This window comes from Toxoplasma gondii, chromosome VI (assembly GCF_000006565.2).
Source record: "Toxoplasma gondii ME49 chromosome VI, whole genome shotgun sequence".
Classification (NCBI taxonomy): Eukaryota; Apicomplexa; class Conoidasida; order Eucoccidiorida; family Sarcocystidae; genus Toxoplasma; species Toxoplasma gondii.
In genome coordinates, this window is record NC_031473.1 from 423,796 (window position 1) to 450,127 (window position 26,332).

The window sequence follows — 26,332 nt, forward strand, 5'->3', positions numbered from 1 at the left end:
TACAGTTCCGAACAGTTGCAGGGAAAGGTGTATTCTTCGCGACTTTCTCAACGAGCATCTGAGGTCGCTGTTGCATACGCAAACCCTCACTCAGCCCCGCCACACAGCTCGCTTTCCGCCTCTCACGCGAGTTTCTCAAGTTTCAAGAAGGGTTTGTGCAGAACGCGAGAGCGACGGGGAAAAAGAGTCGGAGTGGACTGGAAAAGTGAGACTCGCTCAGGTGTGAAATCCCAAGGGAAGAGAACCGCGGGTGGTGAATGTGACGAAACGCTGGCAGATGAGGAGTGTGAGCGCTGTCTTGTCAGGAGTCCACGGTTGTCGGAAACAGAGAAAGAATCCAGAACAAAAGTAGACGGAAGCCACTCCGACAGATCAACTCGTGAAATCTGAGATCGACCAAACGTTTGACAGGACACGCTACACATCGGGTGGCGCGTCGGTCGCCTCTTTGCGTACCCTCTTGTTCCTTCTCCACATTCGCCGAAATGCAATTTCCGCCGTCGCTGAGAAGAAAACTCCGCGGGAAACTCGAACCCCATATCGCATGCGGCACACCCTCTCCGTCTTAGGGAACTGGATGGAGTGTGGATAGTTTCACGAAAGCCTGAGAATGCCAAGAAATCCGTTTTCGCTGCCTTTGAGAGTCAGGCGGCTGTTTGGTCAGCAGTCCCGAAAGTGGAACAACTGCCTACAGAGTCTCCTGTCGCTGTCGAGGTACACGAGTGAGGAAAGTAGTCCGTACATTATGCTTAGAACAGTGCCGATCTGGAATGCGTTCGACGGTCTCGCCAAGGCAGATGCCTTGGGAGGTTTTAGGTGACCCAAGTCTGTTCCTGCAAAAGTGTGCCGCTGGAGACAACGGAACTGATGCTTCGCGTTTAAATCGCAGTTAACATTTCCCTCAAGTAAAAAGGGCATACGGTGCTCGACAGACGATAACTGGAACTCGAGTCCCTGTGCCACAATGTATCCCAAGAGAGCACCGACAGCAACCTCCTTGAAACGTGACCAGCAAGAATTCAAAGATGCCATTGCCAACTCCACTCTCATTAAGGATGATGATAGATTGACCTAAGGATTCTGTAAAGGCGAACACTGGGAAAGAAACAAAGTGATTTTTCTAAGTCTGCATAAACTGCATTTTGTGGTAGGGAGTCGACACGCCAGTCCCGGCGCAAGCAATGACCTCGGCTTCCTCTCCACTACTTTTTTGCTCTTGCTGAAAAAGCACGTCAGAGTTGCAATTCTCCCACGACTCCACCGGTCATGGGTTCTAGGCGCCGACGTTCTTGCATCATTTTCTTTTTCATGGAATATTTACAGTACCGCGTCGTAGGTTCTGAAAACGCGTTTGGTTTCTTGCGGTAAGGATCGCTGCTGTGTCTGAAAAAGGGGTCGCGACACATAACTGTACAACGCATTACGAATCAACGAAGACAATATAGTAAGTAGAATCACCTCTGGGAAGTTCCCAGAAACTTCGTGCCGTGCACAGTGTAACGGGACTGCACAGCCTCGACGTCTTTTTCCCCTCGTTTATCGCTTGCCTCTTTGTGTGGTGAGTTGTGTCGAGTGTCGCTCCGAAGACCGCGATGAGAGAATGAACACTTTCGCAGACGCAGGGGGCAAGCAAGACAAATTGAATAGAAACATTAGAGCACCTAGGAGGTTGAATGTGGCTCGACTCTTGAGCATTCCAACGACCGTGGTTACTCCTTCAGCTGTTGACGTCTCTGTGTCCTTGCACACGGGACTCGCGAAGAACCGTGCAACACTGGAAAACGAAGCGGCAGCTGGTCATGCATGTGCAAACATGTGCTGCAACTTTAACGACGACCATATGTGGTCTTGAATCAGCAAACAGTGCGGCAGAAGGGCTCTGCGTTGATGCAGGAGAGACGGGCCGCATTTGGGTGGCATCTGCTCATAAAAGAATTCACGCCTCTCCAGAGATCGTCAAATGAAACGGGAGAGAGCAAGCGTTCCACCAGGGCTTTTCCGTCTCTGGACAAGTTGTAGTCTTTCTGGTCGACATAGATCGGCGCCCTACCAGCGGAGACCAGGGTTGGCCGCAGCAGTGGTGTCTTTAGCAGCACTTTTTTACTTGTCCATGTTTCCGTTTTTTCTCCTTTTGGAGAACCTTTGCTCTCCAGCTCTCGCTGCGCCTTCGATTAGCTCTCGTAGTTGTCACTCTTGTCACTCGTCCGACGGTGCCTCCCTCAGCGATACAGAAGCAACCGCAAACCAATGAGCGTACGAACTTCGGTTTACGGCTAGGGGTAGTCTCACAGTAACGTTCTTCCGTCTACGATTCTTCTAGCGGTACCCTTTCAGTTAAAGGTCTTCATAAGTATCTTCGAGCGTTTTACGGTTAGCATAGCTGTGCACTTTTCAAACCACGATGTGCAGTTGCTCGCCTATTTGACACCACAGCCGTCACGACACAATCACCTGAATGGTGTTTCCTGGCACACTATTCGGCGTCTTTCTGTGCAGTGACGTGCATTTTCCACCGATTTATGAAACAGATAAAAAGTGGAGGGCCCCGCGGTTGCCAGCAGCAACCAGACTGAAGTTCTGATGTCTTAGACTTCGAGGTGCTCTACAGGACTCTATTTCTCACTGTTGAACCAAACAAAAGAACGGGGTCCCTTCTGATCGAACTCTCCAGGAAACACAGAACAAAGGCGTGACGGACTCAGATTGAAAACTACTTTACTCTGCGCGCACAGAAGTCTCGCCGAGTATCAGGGCAAGCATAGGCACCCTCACATCCGTCGAAACAGAGCAGAGGACCCGAAACTGGAACCTCAGCATCCGTACCTCAACAAATGTGGCGCGCATACTCAGAGCCCGTCAACTGGCTGCTTCTTGCGGAACAACCTTGCCGTCTTCATCCTCGTCAGCCTTGACACGAACACACGACAGGTCCCACGATACTGAGAACAACTCGTTATGAGGGCAGCAACACTTCATTTGATTCCTGTACAGCACGCGGGTCGAAAAAAAACCACCAAAACGTGGCACCAGTCAACACAAGCGTCCAAACTGGATGCCAGTGGAGGACACGGCTTCCAGAAAAAGCAAACGCAACAACGAGGTCAGCAATCGAAACCTCCGTTCCGTAGTTACGCACGTCACGCAATGACAGTCGGTCCAGCAGGACAGCCACAAACATATTGCTCTGCTACAACTACGATTGCTATTCCTACATCTTTCGCTAGCTAGGTATCTCCACGCTTCGAGACTCTTGGGGGCGACCCCCCCCCCCCCAACAAGGCACCTCAAATGTCTGCCTTCTACCTCGAATCCCGAAAAACGCGCGCGTCCTCAAAGCTACAGTCGCGCGTAGACTCGCACATTCTCGCGGCTCTCTAGGCGTGTCTTGCTGTGTGTGACTCTGGAGCTTTCCCCGGCGCAAAGCTGCGTAGATTGGTGTTGCAGTTTGGATGGTTAAGTACATTCCTCACGCTTGCTGACTTGCGCGCAGTGAACTTACAAAAAGACACGGGGCTGCGTGTTTCCGTAAAGGATTGCAAACGCTCTACGTTCTCTCGCGTTAGCGGTGCTCTGTTGTCTGTTTCGCAGAAGTGATACTCAGCTGGCAAAGTGCTTCACGAATACTTCGTCTGCTGCGCCGGAACAGACGACTACGCTCGCGAACGACATCTCCACCGTGAGCCTAACTCGAAAGCGCTTACTTTGTACAAATCACTTCCCTTTTCTGAAGGACAGACAAAGCATGCGTTTCACGAAAGTGCACAGACCAGGCGACTTCGCGCCAGCAGTGCGAAACGGCCGTGTTTCGTTCCATTCGGAACAACTGACACTTCGCCGGGCGAAACACGGACACAAAGGTTAAGCCGACATGGCAGTGGCAGTTCGCGACGCCTAAACAGAACCGGTTACAAGAGGAAAGACGTTTCGCCCGAATCAGGGTGACAAACTGAGAGGAACTCCCGCACGTTCTGCACCACAGCCTCCACAAAAGTGGGACATCTACCTGTCAACACGGGAAAACACGAAACAACCGCCCCGTTCGTGCCTGCATGCAGCAAGATCACTCTACCGCACTCACTAAGCATTCCGAGAAACGCTGGCGAGTCTCTACTTTAAAAAGAGAACTCCACACCTTCATCTCTCTTCAGCACACAGCACCAATTTTCCCTGGGCATTGGTTTCACGACTGCACTTCCTCTTCCGCGAGCATGCACATGCGACTGACGTCGGAGGACCGCCCGCGAGGGCTGACCCGCCAACCCCGTTGCCCCGGATATTCTTTTTCGTCGGGGAAGAAGACACGGACGAAAGGGAAACAAATCGATTAAAAAGAAGAAGAATCTGGCGAAAAGGTAAAGCCGACGACGGGGCTCGAACCCGCGACCACGAGGTTAAGAGCCTCGCGCTCTACCGACTGAGCTACATCGGCAGATACCCACCACACACGCGAGAACTCGGAGAAAGGTTCCAAACAGACTTTCTAACTGCCAAAGAAAGAATCGCAGAAACACAGGATATCGGGTCTTTTCTCAGTCACAGAGGACATGCGAGCTGCGTGGGGACACAAATGAAAGAACATGCTGATTCATGAGCAAAGCATGTGGAACTCCACTGGACTTCACGTCATGCGGGACTTGTCAAACCCCTACTACCTGAAAGCGCCGAATAGCGACTCCGAATAGAACTCGACACTCACAGCACTGGCATCACATCTAGAGAGATGCAGCCGCCACAATCATGGTCTTTGTGTCGGTGAACTGCGTACCTGACGTCTGAGGGATGCGGGGACTGTACACCTCCCTGACAGCCAGCAAAGGCGTTCGAGATACTAAAGAGTCCAGTTCCAGGTGACGTTTCTGTCCTCTAAGTGCTCGTTAGCAAAGCAACGCTCACAAAAAGAGCACGTCAGCTCGGAGAAAACATAACACCAGGACAGCTACGAAAATCCAGAGGAGGCACGATGGGACTCTCGCCGATGTAGCTCAGTCGGTAGAGCGCGAGGCTCTTAACCTCGTGGTCGCGGGTTCGAGCCCCGTCGTCGGCTTTTTCCGGACGCGTTTTTTGAGAGAAAATGTTTGCATCTTCGTCGGCGATCGCTTTTGCGGAAGACAGAGATTGCTGCCCTTCACTGAACGACTGCGTTTTCTCTGGGGGACACCGCACACGGTTGCCGGGCTCGGTTCTCCACGGCTTTGCTGGTGGATCTTCTTAGGAGAAAGAATTCCCCCAGCACGAACAGCAGAGAAATGGTTTTATCCGAGCCACCGAAAAAACCCGTAGATTAGACGGGAGAGCTTCGTTGTAAAGCCTCCCGACAAATTATTGAAAGGCTCGGCGACAAGTTCTCACAGGGAAGGTCGCTCTGCCTCTTCTTGTTGAGAGCGCGAGACACCAGTCTCTACACGAAACTGCCACTCTGTGTTGAAAGAGGTTCTACTCTAAACACATGCTGTCTTGCTGGATGCTGTGTCACACACTGCACAAAGAAGCAGGCAAAAAGCTGGCAGGAAACTTGAAAGCAAAGATACCTAAATCCCCGAACCAGGGGTGTCAGTTGGGGTGTATGTACACCGCATGGAAGTCTTGAGAGAAGCTCTCTACTTTTTTTTAGTAGCACGAAGGAGCAGCGACAAAGACGGCACCCATCGGACTTCGCTGCATACTCTGACAGTCAGAGAGAGGAAGAAAAGAGGCTTTCCTGCCGCGTGTCGTTCAGTTGAGAGCCGAACGGGCGGCGATAAGCTGGCCCAGAGAAGACCCTTAGCTGGAACGCGGAAAACAGGCAAGTCCACACGACTATGTGTGACAAGGCGTCTAGCTTCAGTTGTCTCTGACAGGTAGAGAAAGCGTCGCTGTGGTGACTGACGACAGGATGCTCATTAGCGGGAGCACAGTTCTTTTGGAATTAAACTCAGTGGATGCGTTGGAGAGAGACCCCGACAGGCAGCTGCCCACAGTTCGCCTCTCGACGCACTCAGAGTCAAAGCCGCAGCACTTGACTGCCAGCAGCACAGCCTCTGTCTCTTTCAGTCTCAGCATCTCATCCCCTCTGCGAGGAGACGAAGACTCACCGTCGTGCAGCGAGGCACCGGCAGGCGGCACCGACGACGCGACGACCCGAACAGCAGCAGGAGAGCCACCCAGAAAGAAAGCCAGGGAAGAGAGAGGAGAGAAGCACAGAGGGAGAAGCAAAGAGGGAGAAACGGAGAGATACCGGACGTCCGAGGAGCCAGGGGAGAAAAGCGAGAACGGGAGACGCCCCGGAAAGGGAGAGGGCCTCCCCTCCAGAAGCAGAAAGAGTTGCAGACTGCCGTCGAAGAAGACAGCGGCAGTTCTCACGCTGCCGTTGCCGTCTTCCCTACATGCAGAGATGCCCCCCTGAAACACGGCGGCAGAAAAAGAGTAGGAGAAAAAGTGAGAAACGCAGAAGCCGCGTTCGACACGCACTTGACAAGACACACGATTCGCACCCCCCTTTCTTCGCTTGCTCGCTTGCGTGAATTTCTCTGTCCCGCGCGAGCAGAACGCACTTCCTCCTTCCCTTTCGCTGCCTGTAGAGACCGACGAATTTTCTTCTTCCTCTCTCCGCCTGTTTCTCGCGTCCCCGCCGTTTTCTCGAGCTCGTAGAAGCAGAGAAAAAGAGCAGACGCCGCGCACAGTAGGTCCGCCCCTCTGCAGACGCACGCAGCTTTCTTTTTCTGGGAACGCTGCGGACGCCTTTAGTGAGAACGCGCTGCTTTCTCCGCATTTCTTTCTCGAACGAGACTTTTCTCTCGGGAAATCGCCACACTCGCCGGGTGTGCCCGCCAGAGAAGACTTGCGCCACTAAAAGAAGGGAGACACTGCGGTGAAGAAGAGTGAAGAAGAACAGCGTTGCGTCGCCGCGCGCGCTCGTCGCTTTTCTCCTTGGAACTTCTTCATTTGCCGAGGAAGCTGCGCTCCCCGTCTCCACTCTCCTCCACACTTCCGCTGCGTCGATGTCTCCTCCCGCGTCTGCGGCCTCGGGTGTACGTACACCGGACGCCGAGCCGTCCTGACGACTCTGCAAGGAGGACGTCAGCGCGAGTCTGCGCGGCGCGCGCCCGCCGCAACTGCTCAGGTTCCTCTCGCCTTCCGTCCCTCGTCTTCGTCGCGCAGCTCTGCCTGCCTCTCCTGCTTCTCCTGCCTCTCTTTCTCTCTCTGCATGCTGCGACTTCAAAATGCCCTCACGCGGAGGCGCGTACTCGACTCCTCCTCTCTCCTTCGTTCCACAGCCGCCTGAGCCCCTCGGCAACAGCGGCACGCTCTTCTACAGGCCCGGTCCCGCCCCCGTCTCCTGCCGCACTTCTCATCGACACACAGAAGTGAAGGCTCTGAGCAGAGAGGCCGGAAACAGGTCCTGCCTGCGTCTCCGAGCGCGCGCGCTCTGGGAGGAAGACGCCGCAGGCTCGCCCCCGTGTGCAACCGCAGAAGATGCAAGGAAACGGGTGCACCAGACAGAGGCAGAGACGGAGGAAGACAGAGAAGGCGAGGAAGGAGAAGAAGAAGGAGAAGAAGGAGAAGGAGAAAAGGGGAGAAGGGATACAACGCGCGTTTCTTCTTTCAACAAGTCTTCAAGAGAAACCGCCGGACATCCGAGAAACGAAGACGACGAGAACGGCAAACTGAAGTTCCCTTTGGGACCGTGTCTCCTTCGCTCGCGACACGACTTGCCCGCATCCCGTGCAGACAGCTACTCGAGTGTATGTACACCTGGCCCTCACGCTGGGACTGGCGCTGACTTCCTCTGCCGCTACTCTCCGAAAAACGACGCTGGCTTCTCGCCTTTTCCACCGCAACTCATCCAGTCCTCCGCCGTCCTTCCCTCTTCTTCTGCTTGCTCTTCTTCTGCTTGTTCTTCTTCTGCTTGTTCTTCTTCGTCTTCGTCGTCTGCTTCCTCGTCTTCATCTTCTTGCTCAGGAGAGGGTCCGCACTCGCAGGCAGCCGACGAATTTGTGGCTTTTCAGCGAGTACGCTTGCAGTTGCTGTCTCTGCAGTACACCGAGAAGTTCGACCCCGTCAATACGCGCCTGGTGGACAGACTTCTCCAAGATGTCGTGAAGGCCGTGGAGAACTTTCAGGTCCTTATGAAGAAGTGAGGTGCATGCACACGCATGGAGTTCAGCGAAGGGGACATGTGATGCAGAACTGCGGATGAAGAAAGCCTGTCAGTTGAAGGCGCCAGCTTCACACTGGGGCCAGAGTGACTTGCCGGCATGTTTGCCTCCTCAGTCTCTCTGGGCATGCGTTCTTCGCTCCCTCCACTCACAGCTGCTGGCTGTACATCCTCTGTTTGCATCTTGCACCGATGCGTCTTTTGCGTGTCTCTGCTGCCGCACCGTTTTCTCTGACGAATCCTCGCACTTGAATTCTTCTCAAAAATATTAGTCAAGTGTTGCTTCTCAGGAGGCCCTCGTCGATGACTGTTGACTCTGCGGCTCTTCGTCGCCGGAATCGCCCTCTCTCCCTACACAGCGGTATATCTGTGTGAATGCCATCTGTGCTCTTCGGAGACATCAGTTAATAGCAAATGTCCCGCGACCGCATCCGCTAAAAACATACCGATACACATATACATATACACATATGTATATTTATATATATATAGATATATTTATATGCATACACATGTGTATATATATATATATATATAAATATGTATACGTGGAAGCGTGGGGATTTCGCTGGCGGGGTCACTCTTTTTTCTGTGTTTAGATTCAAGGATTTGCAGTCTCAACTATTGAAAGAGCGCGAAGCTGCGGCGCTGGTGGAGTTGGCGCGCATACGTTCGGAAGAGGAGGCGAAGAAGGCTCAGGAGCGACTGCGAGATGTGGAGAGAGCACACGAAGAGAGAGAAGAAAAGTGGAGGCGAGAGAAGAGAGATAAGCAGCAGACGGCAGAGACGCTCAGAGGACTGCTCGCGCAGGCGAGAGAACAAGTCCTCAAGACAGAGGAGAAACTGAAGAAGCAAGAGTAGGTGCCTGCGGAAAAGCGCCAGATGACGTTCAAACGAAGCAAGGAGAATATCGACTTCACTTCAGCATCGCATCTCTTCTTCTCTCGCCTCTTTTTCTCTTCATCATCTACCGACTTTTCTCTCTCCTCCCTTTTCGTTTTCCTCTCCTCACCACATGGAAGGCATCCCTATGCAAATATATATATATATATATATAATACATACATGCATGTTTATTTATGTGTGTTTGTCTCTCTCTATCTATCTACAGTTATGGACCTTTGCATGCGTCTACTTAAGTAGAGGCATGTGCATGTGTATATCGCTACGTGGATGAGCCTGTCGCATTTCGATGGCTCTGCGTGTCGAGGTGAACTCTGTCACATCGCCACTGCTCTCTTCCTCCCATTCTGCTGTCTATCCACGCTTGTCTCCTTTCCTTTCCTTCCCGCTGGCGTCATCCTCCTTTTTCGCCTTTCTTGTCTTCCCCGCTCTCTCTGTCGCCAACCTTCCAGAGAGCAGAACAGACACCTGAAGCGCATGCAGGGGACGAGTCGTTCTCCGAGCCTCCCGCGTCGTTCTCCCTCAGGGCGTCTGGCGCCTCTGCGCAGCGGGAGGAGGCCGCTGTCTCCGCCGGACTCGCGGGGGGCGACAGAAGTCCAGAGCACTCACAGTTCTCCCCGAAGAGAAGAAAGGGAAGACAGAGAAGAAGGAAGAGAAGAGAGAGACGAGTGTCTCTCCGACCAAGTGCGGCACTACAGGCAGCTGGTCGAGAGTTTGCGGGAGCAGCTGGAGGCGGAGAGACGTCGGGGACGAGCGGCCAGAGACGCAGAGGCGGGTGTACATCCACTGGAGAGAGAAGCGTTTTGGGAAGAGCAGCTGAGGCAGAAAGAAGAAGAATGTCGCGTTGTGAGAGCTCGCGTCGACTCCCTCAGTGCTCTCTGTCGAGTAAGAGAAGCTCCGAAGAGGACGAGAAAGGTGGATCTCTTCAGAGTCTGTCTTCGAGAGAGAGAGCGAGGGAAAAGTAGATCTCCTGTTTAGATTTCATGGTCGTGTGACGCAGAGAAACAGCTTTTTCCAGGAGTCGATCTCCCGTGGTAAGGGCGGGAGCTGCCCTTGGCGAAAAGGCGAGCACGATTCGCGCGAAAAGTATCTCTTCATTTGCATGAGAAAGGCTTTCCAATTTCCTCGTCGTCTTTTTCGAGTGTCGAGACTGTCGCGATACCAGGCGCACTGTGTGAGGGGGAAGGAAGTCCGAAGGGCACTGACTCTGGAAAGCATCTGTTTCAAAGCAAACTCTCAGATTCTGCTGTGCATGTGCTGTGCCTAGAACAGGGAACTGCCACCGGTTTCGTAGGCGTCCGTGAAGACTCCATCTGCATGCAGATGCCCAGACATACATCCACTTATGTACACTTTTCTATCCATGTATATGTTTACATACATATACTAAATAGTACATATAAATGCATATATATATATATATATATATATATATGTAGTCGGCAACAACATCGTGAGGGTGGTACATGCAAGTGATACCTGTATCAATCTGTTTATGTGGGTGCTGATAGGTATACATGTAACACCTGTATATATTGCATATATATATATATGTATATATATATATATGTATATATATATATATACGTATGAATACGTAAATACACATATACACACGCATACGCCCATATGTATACATGGCTCTATTTGTTTTTGCAGTTGCAAGCAGGTGAACGTGAGTGTGTGTCGAGAATGTTCTTGGCTTTCAGGAGCTTGAGCGTCGAGCTGGTGGCGTGGATCCTTCGACGGCCCTTTGCTCCGAGGCGCGAGAGGGCAAGCGACTCGTGGAGGCAGCACCAGACGACTCGTCTGAGTCTTCTGCAGCTGCACAGTTTCCAGCGCCAAAAAAACGCGGAGAAAAGAAAAGAGAGAAACCGCGGGGAAGAACGTGGACTCCTCGCAGCTTGTCAAGAAAAGGCGACGAAGTACCGAGCAGTGGAGACAGCGAAGAAGAGAGAGAAGGAGAAGAAGAGAGAGAAGAAGAGGGAGAAGAAGAGGGAGAAGAAGAAGTTGAAGGGTGGAAAGCAAGTACGAACGCAGAGGAAGACTTTGTGGAGGAAATGGAGAACGACGTCGCAGATCTCGTCGCAGAACTTGAGCACCTTCAAGTCAGTTTGAGAAAGGGGAAGCCCAGCCTTTCTTGTTCTTCTAGTTGCTTCAAGTCGTTCTAGATCTGTTTTTCTTCCTCGTTCTCTTGTTTCTCTCCTCTTGATCTTTCTCGGCGCACTCCGTTTCTTCTTCGCTCTCCTCCTGTTTTCTTCCCCTTCTCCTGTTTTCTTCCCCTTCTCCTGTTTTCTTCCTCTTCTCCTGTTCTCTTCCTCTTCTCCTGTTCTCTTCCTCTTCTCCTGTTTTCTTCGCCTTCTCCTGTTTTCTTCGCCTTCTCCTGTTTTCTTCGCCTTCTCCTGTTTTCTTTTCCTTCTCCTGTTTTCTTCGCCTTCGCCTTTCTCTCCCCTCCATGTTCGTTCCCCTGACTTTGTTCTGTTTTCCTGTTGACTCTCGCCTGCTGTTTCTCCGCCTTCCCTCCACTTTGCGGCGCGTCTCTGCAGAGGAGACGACGAGAGGATGCGAAGGAGCTTTCAGGAGGGCGTCGGGCGGCAACCAGAGAGGAGACGAGGCAGGCGCAAGATCGAGCAGAGGAAGAGTAAGGGAATATGCTGCGTTGCATGCATCGCGCGTTGCAACAACGAAGACACAAGCGGCGTTCTCTGGACGAGCTTCTCGAGAGAGGCCTGCGGAGAGCTGTCGAGAGAACGGGAGACAGTCTAGCATCGAGACTGGTTCGTGAGACGCCTGGAAATGCGCGACTCGACAGAGTTCACTGTAGTAGCTGTGGTAGACGGAGTGCGAGAAAAAGCGACAAGGAAAATCTTTTCTCATGGCACGAGCAGAGAAGAACGCATTTTTGCTTTCCTCGGAACTTCCTAACATGCGAGAGTCTTCTTTTCTTACAGACTCGCCGATTTGAGCGCCAGGGTGAAGCAGCTGGAAGAGCAACTGGCAGAAGTAAGTGCAGAGAGGAAGATGAAAAAAACTCCACTTTCTCTCTCATGCCCTCGGAATTACCTCGAGGAACGCCCCCGTTTGCCTCCACCTGTAACTTTCGTTTTCCTCCCTTTGCCTCGTTCTCTTCTTCTCCTCAGGTCAGTCTGCTCTCTTTCTTCTCTTCTTCTTCTCTTCATTTTCTCTCCTTCTTCTCTTCTGTTTCTCTCTTTCTTCTCTCCTTCTTCCTTCCTTCTCGCTTCTTTTTCTTTTTTGCCATGTCTCTGTTCGTCCTTGAATCTCCCCCTTCTCGCCTGCGTTTCTGTTTTTCGTTTGCTCCAGGAGAAGCGGCGCAGAGCGGCTTTGGAGGCAGAGCTGGACGCGGTGCGACGCGACCATGGCGAGGCGGGAGAAGTGCAGAAGGACGAAGTCTCGCGTTCGCATTGGGAACATACCATCGGTCTGCTGGAGAAGGAACGCTCGCGGAGCTTGCAGAAGGATGCCCTCATCCAGCAACTTGAAACGGCTCTCACGGAAGTCAAAGACGAAGTCCGCGGCATCGTCGAGAGAAAGGAGGCACTTGAAGAGGCACTTGAAGCGAAGCAGAAACGAGCATCGGAGATGGAAGAAAAGGCACAGGTGAGGCGAAGCAAAGCAAGCGGAAGAAGAGGCGAAGCAAGCGAGCGGAAGAAGAGGCGAAGCAAGCGAGCGGAAGAAAGCGGACGCAGAGGAGAGAAGGCGAAGAGAAGAGAGAGAAGGTGAAGAGAAGAGAGAGAAGGCGAAGAGAAGAGAGAGAAGGCGAAGAGAAGAGAGAGAAGGCGAAGAGAAGAGAGAGAATGCAAAGAGAAGAAAAGAGATGAGGCAGGGTCGACGTGGAAACAGAGAGCGATGTGTTTGGCATTTAGGAAGGAAAAGGAGAGAGAGAACAGCGGCTGCTCTTCTTCTCTTGTTGTTTCCTTGCTCGAAATAGAGAAACTTGTCGACTTGTCATTCTCTGCTCAGACTCTGGAGCGACGCGTTCAAGAGCTTGAGGTGAGCCCCAGAACTTTTATCGGAACGCTGATATTTCTCTCGCTCTCTCCTCTTCCTCTCTGCTTTCTCGTCTGTTCTCTCCACTTCGTCGTCTGGCTGCTTGCATCCTCTCGTCTTCACTGCTGCGAATTCTTTTGGTGTCGCCGCTGTTTTTCGTCAGACCGCTTTTCTGAAACTCGAGGCGCAGCCATGCCCAGCGACTTCTCCCGCCTCATGCCCGCCTCGACCGCCTTCTTCTTCATCCTCTTCTTCGTCTTCTTCCCCCGAGGAAGGACTCTTGCACGTACAGATCGCAGACAGAGACGCACAAGTTTCAGAGTTGGAGCAACAGGTAAATGTGGACTTTCCTGTGGCGCTAAAAAATCGAAAATGACAAGCCTGTGTGACGCGCGCGCGCATGCGCATGCATTTCCACGACATCTGTCTCATCAAAAACATATACGTAGCTCTTTCTGGATACACCAGTGTCCGTGTGTTTGAAGAAGTGCAATTACCCATAAATAAATATATAAATAAATTAATATATAAATAAATATAAATACATGTATATATACATATATGTACATATATGTATTGTATCGTGAGATATATCGAAGAGAACGGCTACATATTCCTATATTTCTCAACACTGTATAAACATGCATGCAGGTACAGGTATGTTCTTCGAATGAGTGCTGTGGAACGCGCGTTTCTCTGAATGTGCCTATTGGTATTTTTTATCTACGTACTATCTATGTTTCTTTGTGCACACAAATGTTTGCATAATTCTTGAAATTTTCGACATGCCGCTTCCTCTGTTTTCCTCTTTTGCCAGGTTGCTCGTCTTTCGCAGCTGCTCGCGGCGGTGGAACAGAATCGAGGAGAAGAACTTCAAGTTCTCACAGAACAACTCGCTGTAAGAAGGCGATTCTCCATTGACTCAAACATTTGTCGATCTGGGTCAATCCAAAGATCTACAGAGCGTCGCTGCTCTCAGGCGTCGACGAACGTGTGACGTGTATGGCGTACAGGCCTTCTTCGATCCTTGTCTCTTGTTTTTCTTTCGTCCTTTTTTCAGGCGTCACGGAACAAAGTCAAAGACCTCGAGAGCGGTGAGGTTTCCTTCTCGGCCTTTCCTTCACACGCAAACGCGGGCCATCCTTTCTTCCTTCCTTCCTCTCTCTTCTCCGTCTCCCCTCTCGCTGTCTTCTCTCTTTCGCGCTTCCACCATCTTCGGCGCTGAGTCCAGACGCATACATATGCATGCACGTAGATATACATGCAGACATATATTCATATAGACATATATACGTATACATATGGACATAAACTGATGCATTCTTGTATTTCTTTCCGCATGCATTTATACAGTGGCGCATATCTCTACGTGTATCTGTCTGTCTCTCTCTATATATATACATATATATACATATATATATATATACATATATATATATATATATATGTAAGTTCCTGTAGTTTTAAGATTAGGGTAGGTTGTGTCTTGAGTTTGTAGAGGAAAGTCGATTTCGGCATTTTTCGTATTTTTCACGCATAAAATCGATTCTTTTCTTCAGCGGCGACTGGAAAAGAGAAGACGGAGGCGCTCTGGCGCGGCTACCAACTGCAGCAGCTCCGCGAAGAGCTGTTTCTCTCGGATCGAGAAAAAGACTCTCTTCACAGAGAGGTAAAAGAGTGCAACTCGCGAGCGCGAACAGGCAGCGCAATCTGGAACAGAGAATCAAAACTTCGAGGCAAAGAAAACTCCGCATAGAGACTCCACGAGAAACAAAAACGGATCGAAACGACATCTGGCGCATGTATATAAACATTTAGTGATGTCCATCTACATACCTATACGTATAATATATATATATATATATATATATATGGATAAAGGCGAATATGCATGTAGGTATATATATATATATATTATATTTTACTTTTGTTTCATCAGGTGAACAATGGTCCTTTTAGATTTACTTTCTCATGCAGAATGCAGCATGGGAGTCGCGAGTTCGACACGAGTGACAACATCTTCCGGATGCGGTTGGACGCTAGAAACTACTCTTTGCATTTGCATGCACCGGCCGGTCTGCCAGGTTGTGTTCTTCCATGGAAGCAAAGACACTGGGGATTCGAGTCACAGTTCAGGGATTTTCTCGTGGAAGAATACTCTCTCGCTCCGTGAACAGCGAGCTGCACACACAGACGCACCAGGTCCGGAGTTTTCTTCTTTTCTTCTTCAGCTGGCTGTGAAAGAAGAAGCCGAGGCCGCGCTGCAAGAACTTGTCAAAATCCGAGAAGAAGAAAAGACCCGCCTCCTCGCCGTACGCCTGAAATCGGCCTTCTTTTGCAGACGCAAGACGGAGCCTTTCACACTTTCCAGAACAGGCGAATTCATATATATATATATATATACATATACAAATATACACATATACAAATATATACATATGCAAATATATGCATATATATACATGTAGACTGTGGTCTTCGTTCCTTCATACCTCTGTAGCTCTCGACGTTCACACATCTAGATAATACGAGAAAACCTATGTTCAGCGAGATATCTACTTTCTTTTACGTATGCACGCATATTTATACTTATTTAAATGTACATATATATATATATATATGGATATATTGGGATATATGTCGATACAAGGATGCGTCGGTGAACGCGCTTGTGCGTCTGGAGCATTTTTCCTTCGTTTCTTGTTATTTTTTCCATGTCAGGACTTCGCGAAAAGCCGACAGGCAGCTAGTGCAGAGCGGGAGGCCTTGACGACTCGGGCAGAAGAAATGGAAAGACACTTGCAAGAGTTGCGAGTAAGGAGAACTCGTTCTTTCAAGACAGAGAAAGGCTGTTCTGCAGTGAACCTCGTTTGCCATCAGACGTCTCTTCTGCGGCTTCTCTGTGCGCCTTTCGCTGTCGCCTTCCCCCCAGGGGCATTTCCAAGAGAGCGAAAAACAACAGACTGAAATGTCCTTTCTTGCACTCTTTCTCAGTCCAGAAAGCGCAAGATGGCAGCACGAGGACGGATCTTTCCGACTTCCTCGTTGGTCGCGCGGTCCTTCGAAACAGAGACACTGCCTCTGTTTCCTCCTTTCTCGCTGCGTTCCGAGTTTTTGTGCGTCCGCTTCTCTGAAGAAGCGATGTTTCTTTCTTCTCTCTTCTCAGGTGCCTTCTCCCTCGAGCCATTTTTCGTTGTGCGGCTCTTTCGCCTGTGTCTCTCGCTGGTTTTCTCAGGTCGAACGAGACCTGCTGCAGCAACGCACTGCCGTCCTCCAGAGTGACTTGGAAGTGAGTCCAGTCTGCGGGTCTGCGGCAGTATCGTGTGAAAGACTGAAAGTGGAAACGAATGAAGAGAACAGAGAGCCTCCTGCGTGGATGCCTTCGCTTCTTCCGAAGCTGTTTGCGCGCGAGCGGAACAGGCTGTCCCCTCGCTTTCTGCGTCGTCTTCTCACCAAGAACAGGGAAGAAAAAATCGCAAAAAAGGCAGACGAAACCTCTGTACATACTACTTCGCACGGTTACTCAATATAAGCAGGAAAGCTGAACATGTCTGCGTGGATGCGTCTCCAAGGATGCAGAGAGAAGGTCCTGTTTTATGGAAAATCGACAATTTTCACTCCACAGGACTCGTTCCGGAAGAGAACATGCACAGACCAGAACATGCACAGACCAGAAAATGCACAGACCAGAAAATGCACAGAAACGGGCAAAAAAAAGAGCACCGTGTTCGACTTCTCTTCTGGCGAGGCGCCCGTCGCCTTTCGGCGTTCTGTGGCGGGAGCATTTTCTGCTGCGCGTGAGAAGCAATGTCCACTGGCGACGGCGGCCTCGAAAGGCGTCTCCGCGTACATACTTTGTCTGTCCTTTCGTCGACTTTCTCCAGACACTTGGGCGTCTGAGCGAGGAGAATTCCTGTCTGGCTGACGAGATGCAGTGCATGCAAAGGAGACGCGACGAACTGGAGGAGCAGCTGCGTCTGCAGCGCATGGCTCACGAGCAGGTGAGAGGAAAAGAGGTTGAGATCTCTTCTCCCTCTGTAGACGGTCGCGAAGGCCGAGCAACCTTCTCCTCTTCCCGGCGGAGTGCAGCGTCGAGCGTTCAGAGGAAATGCTCGGCGCGCATCCAGTTTCTTCCACGCTGCACACCAGAGGCAGCGTAGACACAGCGAACAGTTGCGCGCGGCCAGGTTGGAGTCTGCGAGAAAGAATAGAACTTTGAATGAGGCCGTGCAGAAGGCGAGAGGAGGCGCAGAAGACCCATGTCTTTTTGTGTCGAAGTCCGGACTCGAAAGAAAATCGCAAGAGAGACAGAGTCAGACGCAGACACACAGGCTCAGACTGGAGATATGTTGGATGCTGGGGAAACTGAGACTGGAGCGGTGAATCGACTTTGCGAGTCGGTACGATTGACAACTGCATGCTCGTCGGTACGAGCATCACATGCAGGAAACGCCTGCAACGGTGTGCGGGGTTGAGAGCCGTCCTCTCTGGAAAGTCAACGGTCATTGGTTCTCACTTGGCTTTGCGAAAGGCGGTGTCTCCTCCTGCTTCACTGGCTTTTTTGTAGGTCGTCAAGGAACTCCAGGAACTGCAGAAGCGACATGAACACACCATGGCGCTCTGCTCGCAGGTGCGAAGATGTTTTCTTGTCTTTCTTGTCGTGGAACTCTCTCCAGAAAGCAACGCTTCTTCGATTCCGACCCGTTTCGACTCTCGGTTCAAGTCGACAGACACGCATGCAGTGGAAACGAAAAGGGGGAAGAAGAAAGGAAGAGTCGCAGGTGCCATCAGAGACATGGTCCATGCTTCCGTGCATGCCTTACTTTCTCTTTTCGCTCATCTGTCTCTATGTCGTTTTCCTCTCTCTTTTATGTACCTACTTTTCTCTTTCTTTCTCCTCTCTTCGTCTACGTCTCTCTCTCTTCGTCTACGTCTCTCTCTCTTCGTCTACGTCTCTCTCTCTTCGTCTACGTCTCTCTCTCTTCGTCTACGTCTCTCTCTCTCTCTGCCTCTCCGTCAGACCGTTCTTCTCCATGTTCTTTCTGTCTCTTCTTCCATTGTTCCCTCTCTTTGCCTGTTCTGCTGTCTGTTCAGCTGACGCTGGAACGTTCGGAGGCGGTGGAGGCGTCGGAGGCACAACGGCGCCGGACTGTGGAGTTGGAGGTACGATTGTTGTCTGCTGAAGAGAATCCTCCGAGGTTTATTTATATCGCATCTGTTTCCAGCAGTATTTTCAATTGAGTGGCGTGGACCATGTCCAGCTCGATGTTTCTCATAACTCACTCCTTTCACGAGAAATTCGATCTTTCTTCGTCTCGTTTCACTCTCCTCTGTTACCGCGTCTCATGCTCCGCCTCACGGACCGTTGCCAAAATCGCAGCTTCCCGGGTCTTCTCAAGCTTCCTTGTAGGGACGCCTTCGAAGAAAAATGCTTCTGATGTTTTTTACCGACTCTCTGCATCGTTCTCTCTTTCTCGTCGCCGCACTCGACATAAGCCTCCTCTCGAGATCTCTTCCTTCCCCGCTCGTTTTTTCATATACTTCTCTCTGGGTATCCCTGCCTCCTCATGCCGCTTTCTCCCTCTCTCTGTGCTAATTCTTCGACGTTTCTCTCTTCCTCTCTTCCTCTCTTCCTCTCTCTCTTCCTCCCTCTCCATCTGCCTCTATATATACATATACATATATATATATATATATGCTTTTTTGTATGTCTTTCATCTCTCTATCTCCCTCTCCATAACCATGTATCGTCTTGTGTGTATTTATATAAATATATATATATATATATATACGTGCATGGGTGCTTGTGCATTTTGTCTTTCTTCCTGTGTGTGTCTCTTTCTCTGCGTCCCCCTTTTGCTCCTCTGTTCGCATGTGTGAACCGGTCTGCGGGTGTTCGCTCTCTTTCTCTTTCGCTTCATCTGCTGCAGTCCGAGTTGTCGCTGATGGCCGAGCGGCAACAACAGATTTTGCAGGACTTGGCAACGACGCAGAGAGCTCAGAAACGCGCGGAAGAAGATTACTTTCTTCTTCTCCAGAAAATGGAAGATCTCACGGAACAGATCGCCTCCGCTCCTGCCGACAAGATGCCCTCTCCCAGCGCCTCAGCTCTCACCACGACAGTCTAGGGGAAAACGCTGGGGCAAAGATGCACTCCCATCTTTTAGAGATATCTATTTATAAATATAAAGGCAAACGAAGTGCAGAAACAAGGCGAGCCGCTGAGTTCCTCGGTTTCGGGTGCGCGTCAGTTTTTGCGAACGCAGATCCTATACGCATTCGCATGTGCGTATGCATGCATCTGTAGACTCACAAATCCTCATGCATTCACATGTATCTTTGTTACTGTGTGAGATCTGTTAAAAGGCTTTGCTGGAGCAACGTCGAAGAGAAGAGTTTCTCCTCCGCATCTCCTGAGAACAGCCGTTTTATACATATATATATATATATATATATATATATTTGTGCCTGCCTGCTTACATGCATGCATATATATATATATATATATATATATATGTTTCGAACTTGTCAAACGCTTGCTTGTTGAATTGCAGTGGAATAGTTGGAGAGTGACGAAACGCACGAGGAAGGCGGCGAGTTCTCTCTTCCTCTCGTCTTCGCTCTTGGCTGTTCAGTTTCTCTGGCTGTGTCGCACAACACAAAGAAGTCGGCTGGATCCATCAGCAGGCCTCCTCCTGCCCTTCGTGGGTGGAATGTTCTGTAGCGATGAAGACGCTTGTTGCGCCTCTCGACTTGAGTCTTCTTCAGCCTTCTCGATAGTCGAGTATTTTTTTTTCCCCTCCGCGGTTTAGACTCTACGGTTGGAGTCCAGCCGGAAAGGTTCGTGTCGAAAGCATGCATGTGCGACGCCTCGTCGTCAGGCTGAGACGCCGTCGACGTCGTGAACGTCAAGCGTTTTGGATAAAAAAATACGAGAAACGAACTGAAGCGAAGAGCAACAAAAGCAGCGCTGTCTTTCTCTCGTAGCCAAAGGTCCACTCTTCTCTCCACAGTGTGCAAAAAAAGGCAAGACACCATCTGCTACACGACTGCCTCTTCCTCTCTCTTGTCTCCTTCCTCTCTCTTGTCTCCTTCCTCTCTCTTGTCTCCTTCCTCTCTCCGTCCTGTTTTCTCAAAGGAAGAATTTGTGCTCCTGCAGAATGAATTTCTGCAGAGTATTCTGCTTGACGCCGAGTTGCATGCGTTGCTTCTGCATTCGCTTGGCGAATTGCTCGCGAGGCAGCACCACTCTGTGCTTCACTTCTCTCTGCGTTCTCAACTGTTTCTCGGATAATCCACGGCCGCTGCGCCCCAGACAAGCCAGCAGGCGTCGGTGTTTCTCCTGCCGCAGGCGAAGAGCGAGTTGCGCCTTCCGTTGCGCCGGATCTCCAGGACAGTGAGAACTTGCGAGAGCAAGAGCGCCGCGTTCTCCGCCGCAAACGTCTCGGAGGCTCTGTACGCCCTGAGAGACACGGCAACCGGAAGCCGGAAAGAGACATCAACAGACGAACTCGCGTCCTCCTGTGTGTGCGGCAAGAAGCGAAAGAAAAACAGTCTCCAGGATGAGGAACCGGAGAGGCGCGTCCTCGCGCCGACGTTTCTCTCGAAGAGCTGCTTCACTGCTTTATTCTTCCGAGTAGTGCAGCAACCAGACAGTGCTTCCGCTCGAGCGGGAGAAAAATGCATGCAAAAACGCATGAGTCGCAGAAATCCGAGAATCTGAAACTCAGCTCCGAACTTTCCTCACTCCCGAAAAAGGAAACAAAGAAATCCAAGTTCGGCTGAAGAACTCCACTCACGCCACTCCCCCCCATATGACCTCAGTCCCCACACACAGAGAAAGACATGCACATAAACTTCTATTACATAACGCTAGACTACACAAACATGAACCTCCGCAGACACAGATGCACACGGACGCGTTTCTCCGTTATACGAAAACCTGGAGTACTTTTTCCTCTACCATCATGAGCATCTGCTCCATCGTAAGACATGCAGAAGAACATACATGTGCGTACATACTCACATACTTGAATAGACACATGCATACATATAACTACAGGTGTGGATCTACCTGTACATACATACTTACATATATGCATATATATATACATATATATATATGCATATATACATACATATATATATGCATATATATATATACTGTTAGAGGGACTGTGAGGTGTGAAGACGCCGACTCGCGGTGCATGAAAACATTTGGCTTGAGGTCTCTCGGCGAGGAAGAAGAAAGTCGAAAAAGCAAGAGAAAGTGGAAAGAAAATGTTTTTTCAGTGGGGGTTCGAGAAACTCACGTAGGCATCCGCGAGGACTTGCGCCTCTGCATCGCCGGGCACCCTCCGTCCCAGGCGCTGCTTGTAAATGTAAGCGACATGTCGATTGACGAGTCTGGCGCATAGAAAAAAAGCAGAAATTCAGAAAGACGAGAAGAATCTCCAGTCCGAGACACATCGAAAGCGCCGCTGTTGGCAAGCGTACTTGCTTTTCTTCTGTCCATACAGGGTGCACAGACGCGCAGAAAGATTCACAAAAGATGCGCAGACAGAGAGACACAGGGAAACAATCCTGCAGCTTCAGAGCTCTGTTTAGTCACTCCTACGTACCGAGACAGCCACAGAGAGAGACAATCCTACTCCTACCAAAGATACAGATGCATGTTCGTACATATGCATCCACATTTGTCTTACGTTGGATATAGATCCACAGCTACACACTAATTAATTTTGGTGTAGACATCTAGATGAAGATACATAGACACAGATAGACAGATTGATAGATACATAGGGAGATATAGAGATAGACATATACATATAGAGAGAGAGAGCGAGAGAGAGAGATACAGTTGGTTACGGAGGCAGATGTGGACCTGCAGACGCAAATACCGGTACCCACACCAACAGAGAGGACTTAATTTGCAGATGACGCCACAGCAGTCGCCATGCGTCGAGACTGTAAAAAGCGAGAGACTAGGAGAGAGTTTTGCCCGAAGATCAGGTCTTACTCTCTGCCGTCGGGAAGGCGCAGATCACCTGTCTCCGTCAGTCGCGCCTGCATGTCTCCGCTGAATAGGTCCAGGAAATGGAGGAAGAAAAAATGGAAAACCGTGAGAAAACTCAGACACCGTGACACTCGCCGATAGTGCAGAGATCCCCAGTGAAGAAATCCAAGGCACACGACGCATAAAATTGACACACCACATATACACAGGTTGAAACCAAGGAATGATATACTAACGCACAGAAATATATATATATATATATTTATTCTATACATATATATGTATCTAAATATTATATATAGATATATATATATATATATGCGTGTGTGTGTAAATACGGCATGTAAATATATATACATACATACGCATACACACAGATAAGAGCACATAGATAAAAGCGCACAAATATAAGTATATATATATATATATATGTAAAGGTGCATGTAAATGTAGGCATGTAGATATGAATACAACTATGTAGAAAGAAAAACGGTGCTATGTGTGTGACTGTGAAAGAAAGAGGATCTCGTCGACTGAATTGGAGATGCGGGGGAAGTTGATGCAGCCGCCACTCTCGTTCTCGCCTGCGTTTTCCTGCTTCAACTGTCTTCTCACCACTGGCGAAGGATGCGTCTGAAGTCCTTGTCCGTCAAGCCTTTGCATTCTTCTCTCAGTCGGGCATACTCATCTTCGATGTCTCCTCTCGGCTTTTTTTGCACGTCGCTCGGCTCTGCAGCCTCTTCTGAGGCGACTGTCCAGGAGTCGCTGTCGTCGTCGGAGACGTCTTCCCAGAGGTCTTCGTCGGCGCTCTGAGTCTCTTGGATCTCGTCGAGCGTCTCCTCAGGCTCTCGGTCGCGTCGGTCGCCTGTGTGACTCAGAGCTTTCTGCGTTTCTGCCAGCTGTGCGCGCCTCTCCAGCAGCGCCAGGTACGAGGCTCGGAAGTCGAAGCAAGGCTCGAGCGCCCTCTGTAGCGCAGAGTCTGCGCTGTCTGCCCATCGGAGCTGCGTATGTCCCTTCGACTGCATGTGTTGCTGGGCCGCCTCCACGGAGGCGAAGCGCTGCATGCACCAGAGACACCGCGGCTTCCTCATCTGCGCCTTCCAGATAATTCTGAGAAACCTCGCCGGATCCACCAAGAACTCCGCGTGAGGAAGCGCAAAGGAAAACGTCTTCTGCATGTACGTCAAGTTCTCTCGCCACGACGCGAAGGGCGCATGCAAGTCAAACAGACTCACACACTCTGGAGAGGTCGCGAGCGCCGCCAAGCGCGCCTTTTTCTCCAGTTGCTGCGCCTCGCTCGAGATCCCGCGAGCGCCGCTTCTCTCTGGAACAGACGCGGCACCGTCTGTCGCAGCGCCCCGCGAGGTCTCCGAAGCGGCCAGAGGAGGCAGAGGCCGCGGCCCGGCCTTCTCCGCCTTCTTCCCTTTCAAATGGTCTTCCCCGCGAGAGGCCAAGACGCCCAGAGCCGTCAAGGTCGCGACAGCCTGCGCGCGTTCTCTCTCCGTCGGAGGCAGAGGCGAAGCAGAGGACGCGAGAGAAGAAGAAGAGGAGGAGGCGAGAGGAGAAGCAGAGGAGGCGACAGGAGAAGCGGCGTGGACAGAAGAATTGAGGAGAGTTCTGTGGAGGCGAACTGCGGCGTCGATGTGAGCCTCCTTGTCTCCACTTTTGTCTTGTTTGAGTTGAGAAGCGAAGAGAGCAACCTGGATTTTTCGCGAGAACTCTTCCTGCGTCACAGGTCCTAAGTTCCCCACACTTCGGCGCTGATTGTAAGAGTGCCAGTCGGAGCGTTGATGCTCCTTTCGCTCAGTCAAAGTTGAAAAAGAAACGCGGCAGCAGCGACAAGCAAAGGCAGAGGGAGGGGAAGAGGGAGGGGCCCTGCCGCCATCCACGGAAGCCTCCATGGTTCGTGCGGTGTGTGAGCAGAGAGAGCGAAGGAGGGCAAGGTGAAACCTCTGAGAAGAGACTCCAAAAGAAGAGAGACGAAGAACTCCGTTGGCAAATTCCGAGAAAAGGTCTGCGGCGTGTGTCAAAAGCACAGAAATCTTCAAGGTCTCTCTCTTCGCCGCGCGGGGGACGGACGAGCTCTCTCGCGCTCACGAGCTTCTTGCGCAGGCCTTGAAACGCTCTCCTCGTCCTCTGGAACGCGAGACAAACAGCAAGACGGTTATCGTGGAAGGCCAAAAGAGTCAAAAGGTTTCAAATTCTTGCTCACGCTTCACTTTTTGCCGGAGGCCGCGGGGAGTTCCTGGGAGGGCGCAAGTCGCGCGGAAAAAGAAGAAGAACAGCCGTGGAGAGAGGCGCGGAAGAGGACGCGAGAAAGAGCTGGTGCATGCGAAGAAGGGAGAGGATGGGGAAAGACGGTTTTGAATCTTTTCTTGTCGCGGACAGCAAGTTGAGAGACCGTGTCTCCAATGAGAGAGGTCAAGGCTCTGTGACGTTCGACTCCCGCATGACGCAGCTTGAGTCGCGCCCTCTTGTCTTTTCTCTCTGCAATTGTTTCGAATTTTCTGATTGTTGTTTGCGTACACTGTTTTAAAGCCGCTCAGCGGAAGATGAGAAGGAGAAGGAGCGGTGAAAACAGAGAGAAATTGAGGCGAAGCATGCAACGCGGACGTCAAGAAGTCGCTGCATGCGCGATTTCTTGACGCCCCGCGCTGCGCCGCTGCGCAAAGTGACAGGGCCTCTCGCCAGTCCGCGCTCTTCTCTCTTTTCTCTCTTTTTTCTCTCTTTTTTCTCTCTCTTTTTTCTCTCTCTTTTCTCTCCCTGTTTCTCTGAAAGGTGTGTCTGCACATCTGGCGAGAGTTCTTCTCTTTGCGTTAGCTAGAGCAGAGATTTGGGAGGCGGAGAGGCAGACAGATCGCCGGAGAACAGAGCAGAACGAGAGAAGAAAGGAAAGGCTCAAGACGCTTTGCGGGGGTCTCTGGAGATGCCGCCGATCTCGCCAGCGTCGTCTTGAAAAATCGCGAAAATGTCTTTTTCTCGTCTTCGCAAATGCTGAGGTGTCTGTGAAAGAGATGAAGGAACTGTGGAGTTTCCAAGGGATTTCTTCTCTTAAGAAGGCTCTGTAGTCTTTTCTCTCGCCTCGCATTTATCGTGTTGTTCACGGCGACCAACGCTGCTTCTCGTCCTCGCATCTCATCTGCAAGGTTTCTTTCCTTCCTCGCTTGCCCACCACTGCACTTTTATCCCTGTATTTCTGCCTTGCATCTTGTCGTTTCTCTTTTCTCTCTCTCGCGCGCGCGCTCGGCGCCTCTCGAGTCCTTCCGCTCTCTGTGTCGTCTTCCTCCGCTCTGTTGGAGCTTCTTCTCCCCGTTGCGTTTTTTCCTGCTCTTCCCCAGCTTCCTCTCCCGTCAGATCCTCTTTGTTTTGAGGTCTCCTCCTCGCTGCGCGGGCAGGCGCTGCTCTGCATGCAGGCTTCCGGACATTCCTCGCCTGGGCCAGAGAAGAACACCGGAAAAAATGAATGCGGAGTACGCGTTTCTTTCCTTCTCGCGGGGGAACAGCTCGCCTCGTTTTTCTCGTTTCATGCGTTTCTCTCTCTGCCCTTCCGCCCTCTCAAGCTGTGGCTCTGTCTCCCCTCCCTTCCTCTGTCTTGTTAGCCTCGCCTCCAAAGACGCAAACGCCTACATGCGGGCATAGTTCTGCATGTGTATACAGATCTGTATGTGGATACAGAAGAGACCTCATCTGCTTGCATACAGTGATATCTCATATATGTTTATATATATATATATATATATATGTATATATATATATATATATATTACTGTATATGTACATAGCTGGACGGGGATTTGGTGTAAACAGTGAGACTTTTCTCTGCTGCTAATTTGGAAATCATCCGTCTGTGCATGTCAAAGTCAGAAACGTTACAGCCTTCCTGCTGTTCACTCTACACACATCTATGCATATTTACACCTACATATATATATATATATATATGTATGTGTTTATGATATATCTATATATATACGTGATATATATATATATATATATATATACGTAAGTGACTATGAATAATTCTCCAGGAGTCGCCTGGTGTCTACGGTGTGGGCCTTGAGGAAATTCTGGGAGTGTCCTTCCCTTGGTCTTGTTCGCATGCAGACCTTGGCAGTCTGCGAAGCTTTTTCTTGTTTGAAAGTGGAGGGACGGCGCGGCCGAAGAGAAGACTTCCCCCGGCCTGTCGCAAAGCTCCGCAGAGAGGAGGGCACCTGTGCAAGAACGTCCGTCGAACGTTTCAAGGCTCCCTGGAAAGGAGTTGCTGGCACTCG

The 26,332-nt window shown here is 50.7% G+C and overlaps 2 protein-coding genes and 2 non-coding genes across 4 annotated transcripts; 2 read left to right on the forward strand and 2 right to left on the reverse strand.

Moving 5' to 3' along the window:
- Positions 1-4,356: 4,356 nt before the first annotated feature.
- Positions 4,357-4,429, reverse strand: TGME49_239030. The gene has a single exon. It is a non-coding gene; the product is annotated as a tRNA-Lys (tRNA).
- A 542-nt stretch (positions 4,430-4,971) lies between these two features.
- TGME49_239040 lies at positions 4,972-5,044 on the forward strand. The gene has a single exon. It is a non-coding gene; the product is annotated as a tRNA-Lys (tRNA).
- A 1,072-nt stretch (positions 5,045-6,116) lies between these two features.
- On the forward strand, positions 6,117-19,988 carry TGME49_239050 (hypothetical protein). The gene is made up of 19 exons (XM_002366514.2): positions 6,117-8,113; positions 8,734-8,991; positions 9,490-9,922; positions 10,747-11,145; positions 11,584-11,678; positions 11,989-12,040; positions 12,359-12,655; positions 13,019-13,048; positions 13,209-13,379; positions 13,863-13,943; positions 14,106-14,139; positions 14,605-14,714; positions 15,277-15,357; positions 15,767-15,859; positions 16,281-16,334; positions 16,930-17,046; positions 17,613-17,675; positions 18,140-18,208; positions 18,976-19,988. Exons 1-19 carry the CDS (start codon positions 7,200-7,202, stop codon positions 19,171-19,173), a joined length of 3,549 nt encoding a protein of 1,182 aa, XP_002366555.1. The 5' UTR covers positions 6,117-7,199; the 3' UTR covers positions 19,174-19,988.
- On the reverse strand, positions 19,572-25,720 carry TGME49_239070 (hypothetical protein). Its single transcript, XM_018780539.1, has 4 exons — positions 22,677-25,720; positions 22,065-22,124; positions 21,358-21,451; positions 19,572-20,507 (listed from the first exon to the last, which is right to left on the reverse strand). The coding sequence occupies exons 1-4, from the start codon at positions 23,960-23,962 to the stop codon at positions 20,178-20,180; spliced, it is 1,770 nt and encodes a 589-aa protein (XP_018637678.1). The 5' UTR covers positions 23,963-25,720; the 3' UTR covers positions 19,572-20,177.
- Positions 25,721-26,332: the final 612 nt, after the last annotated feature.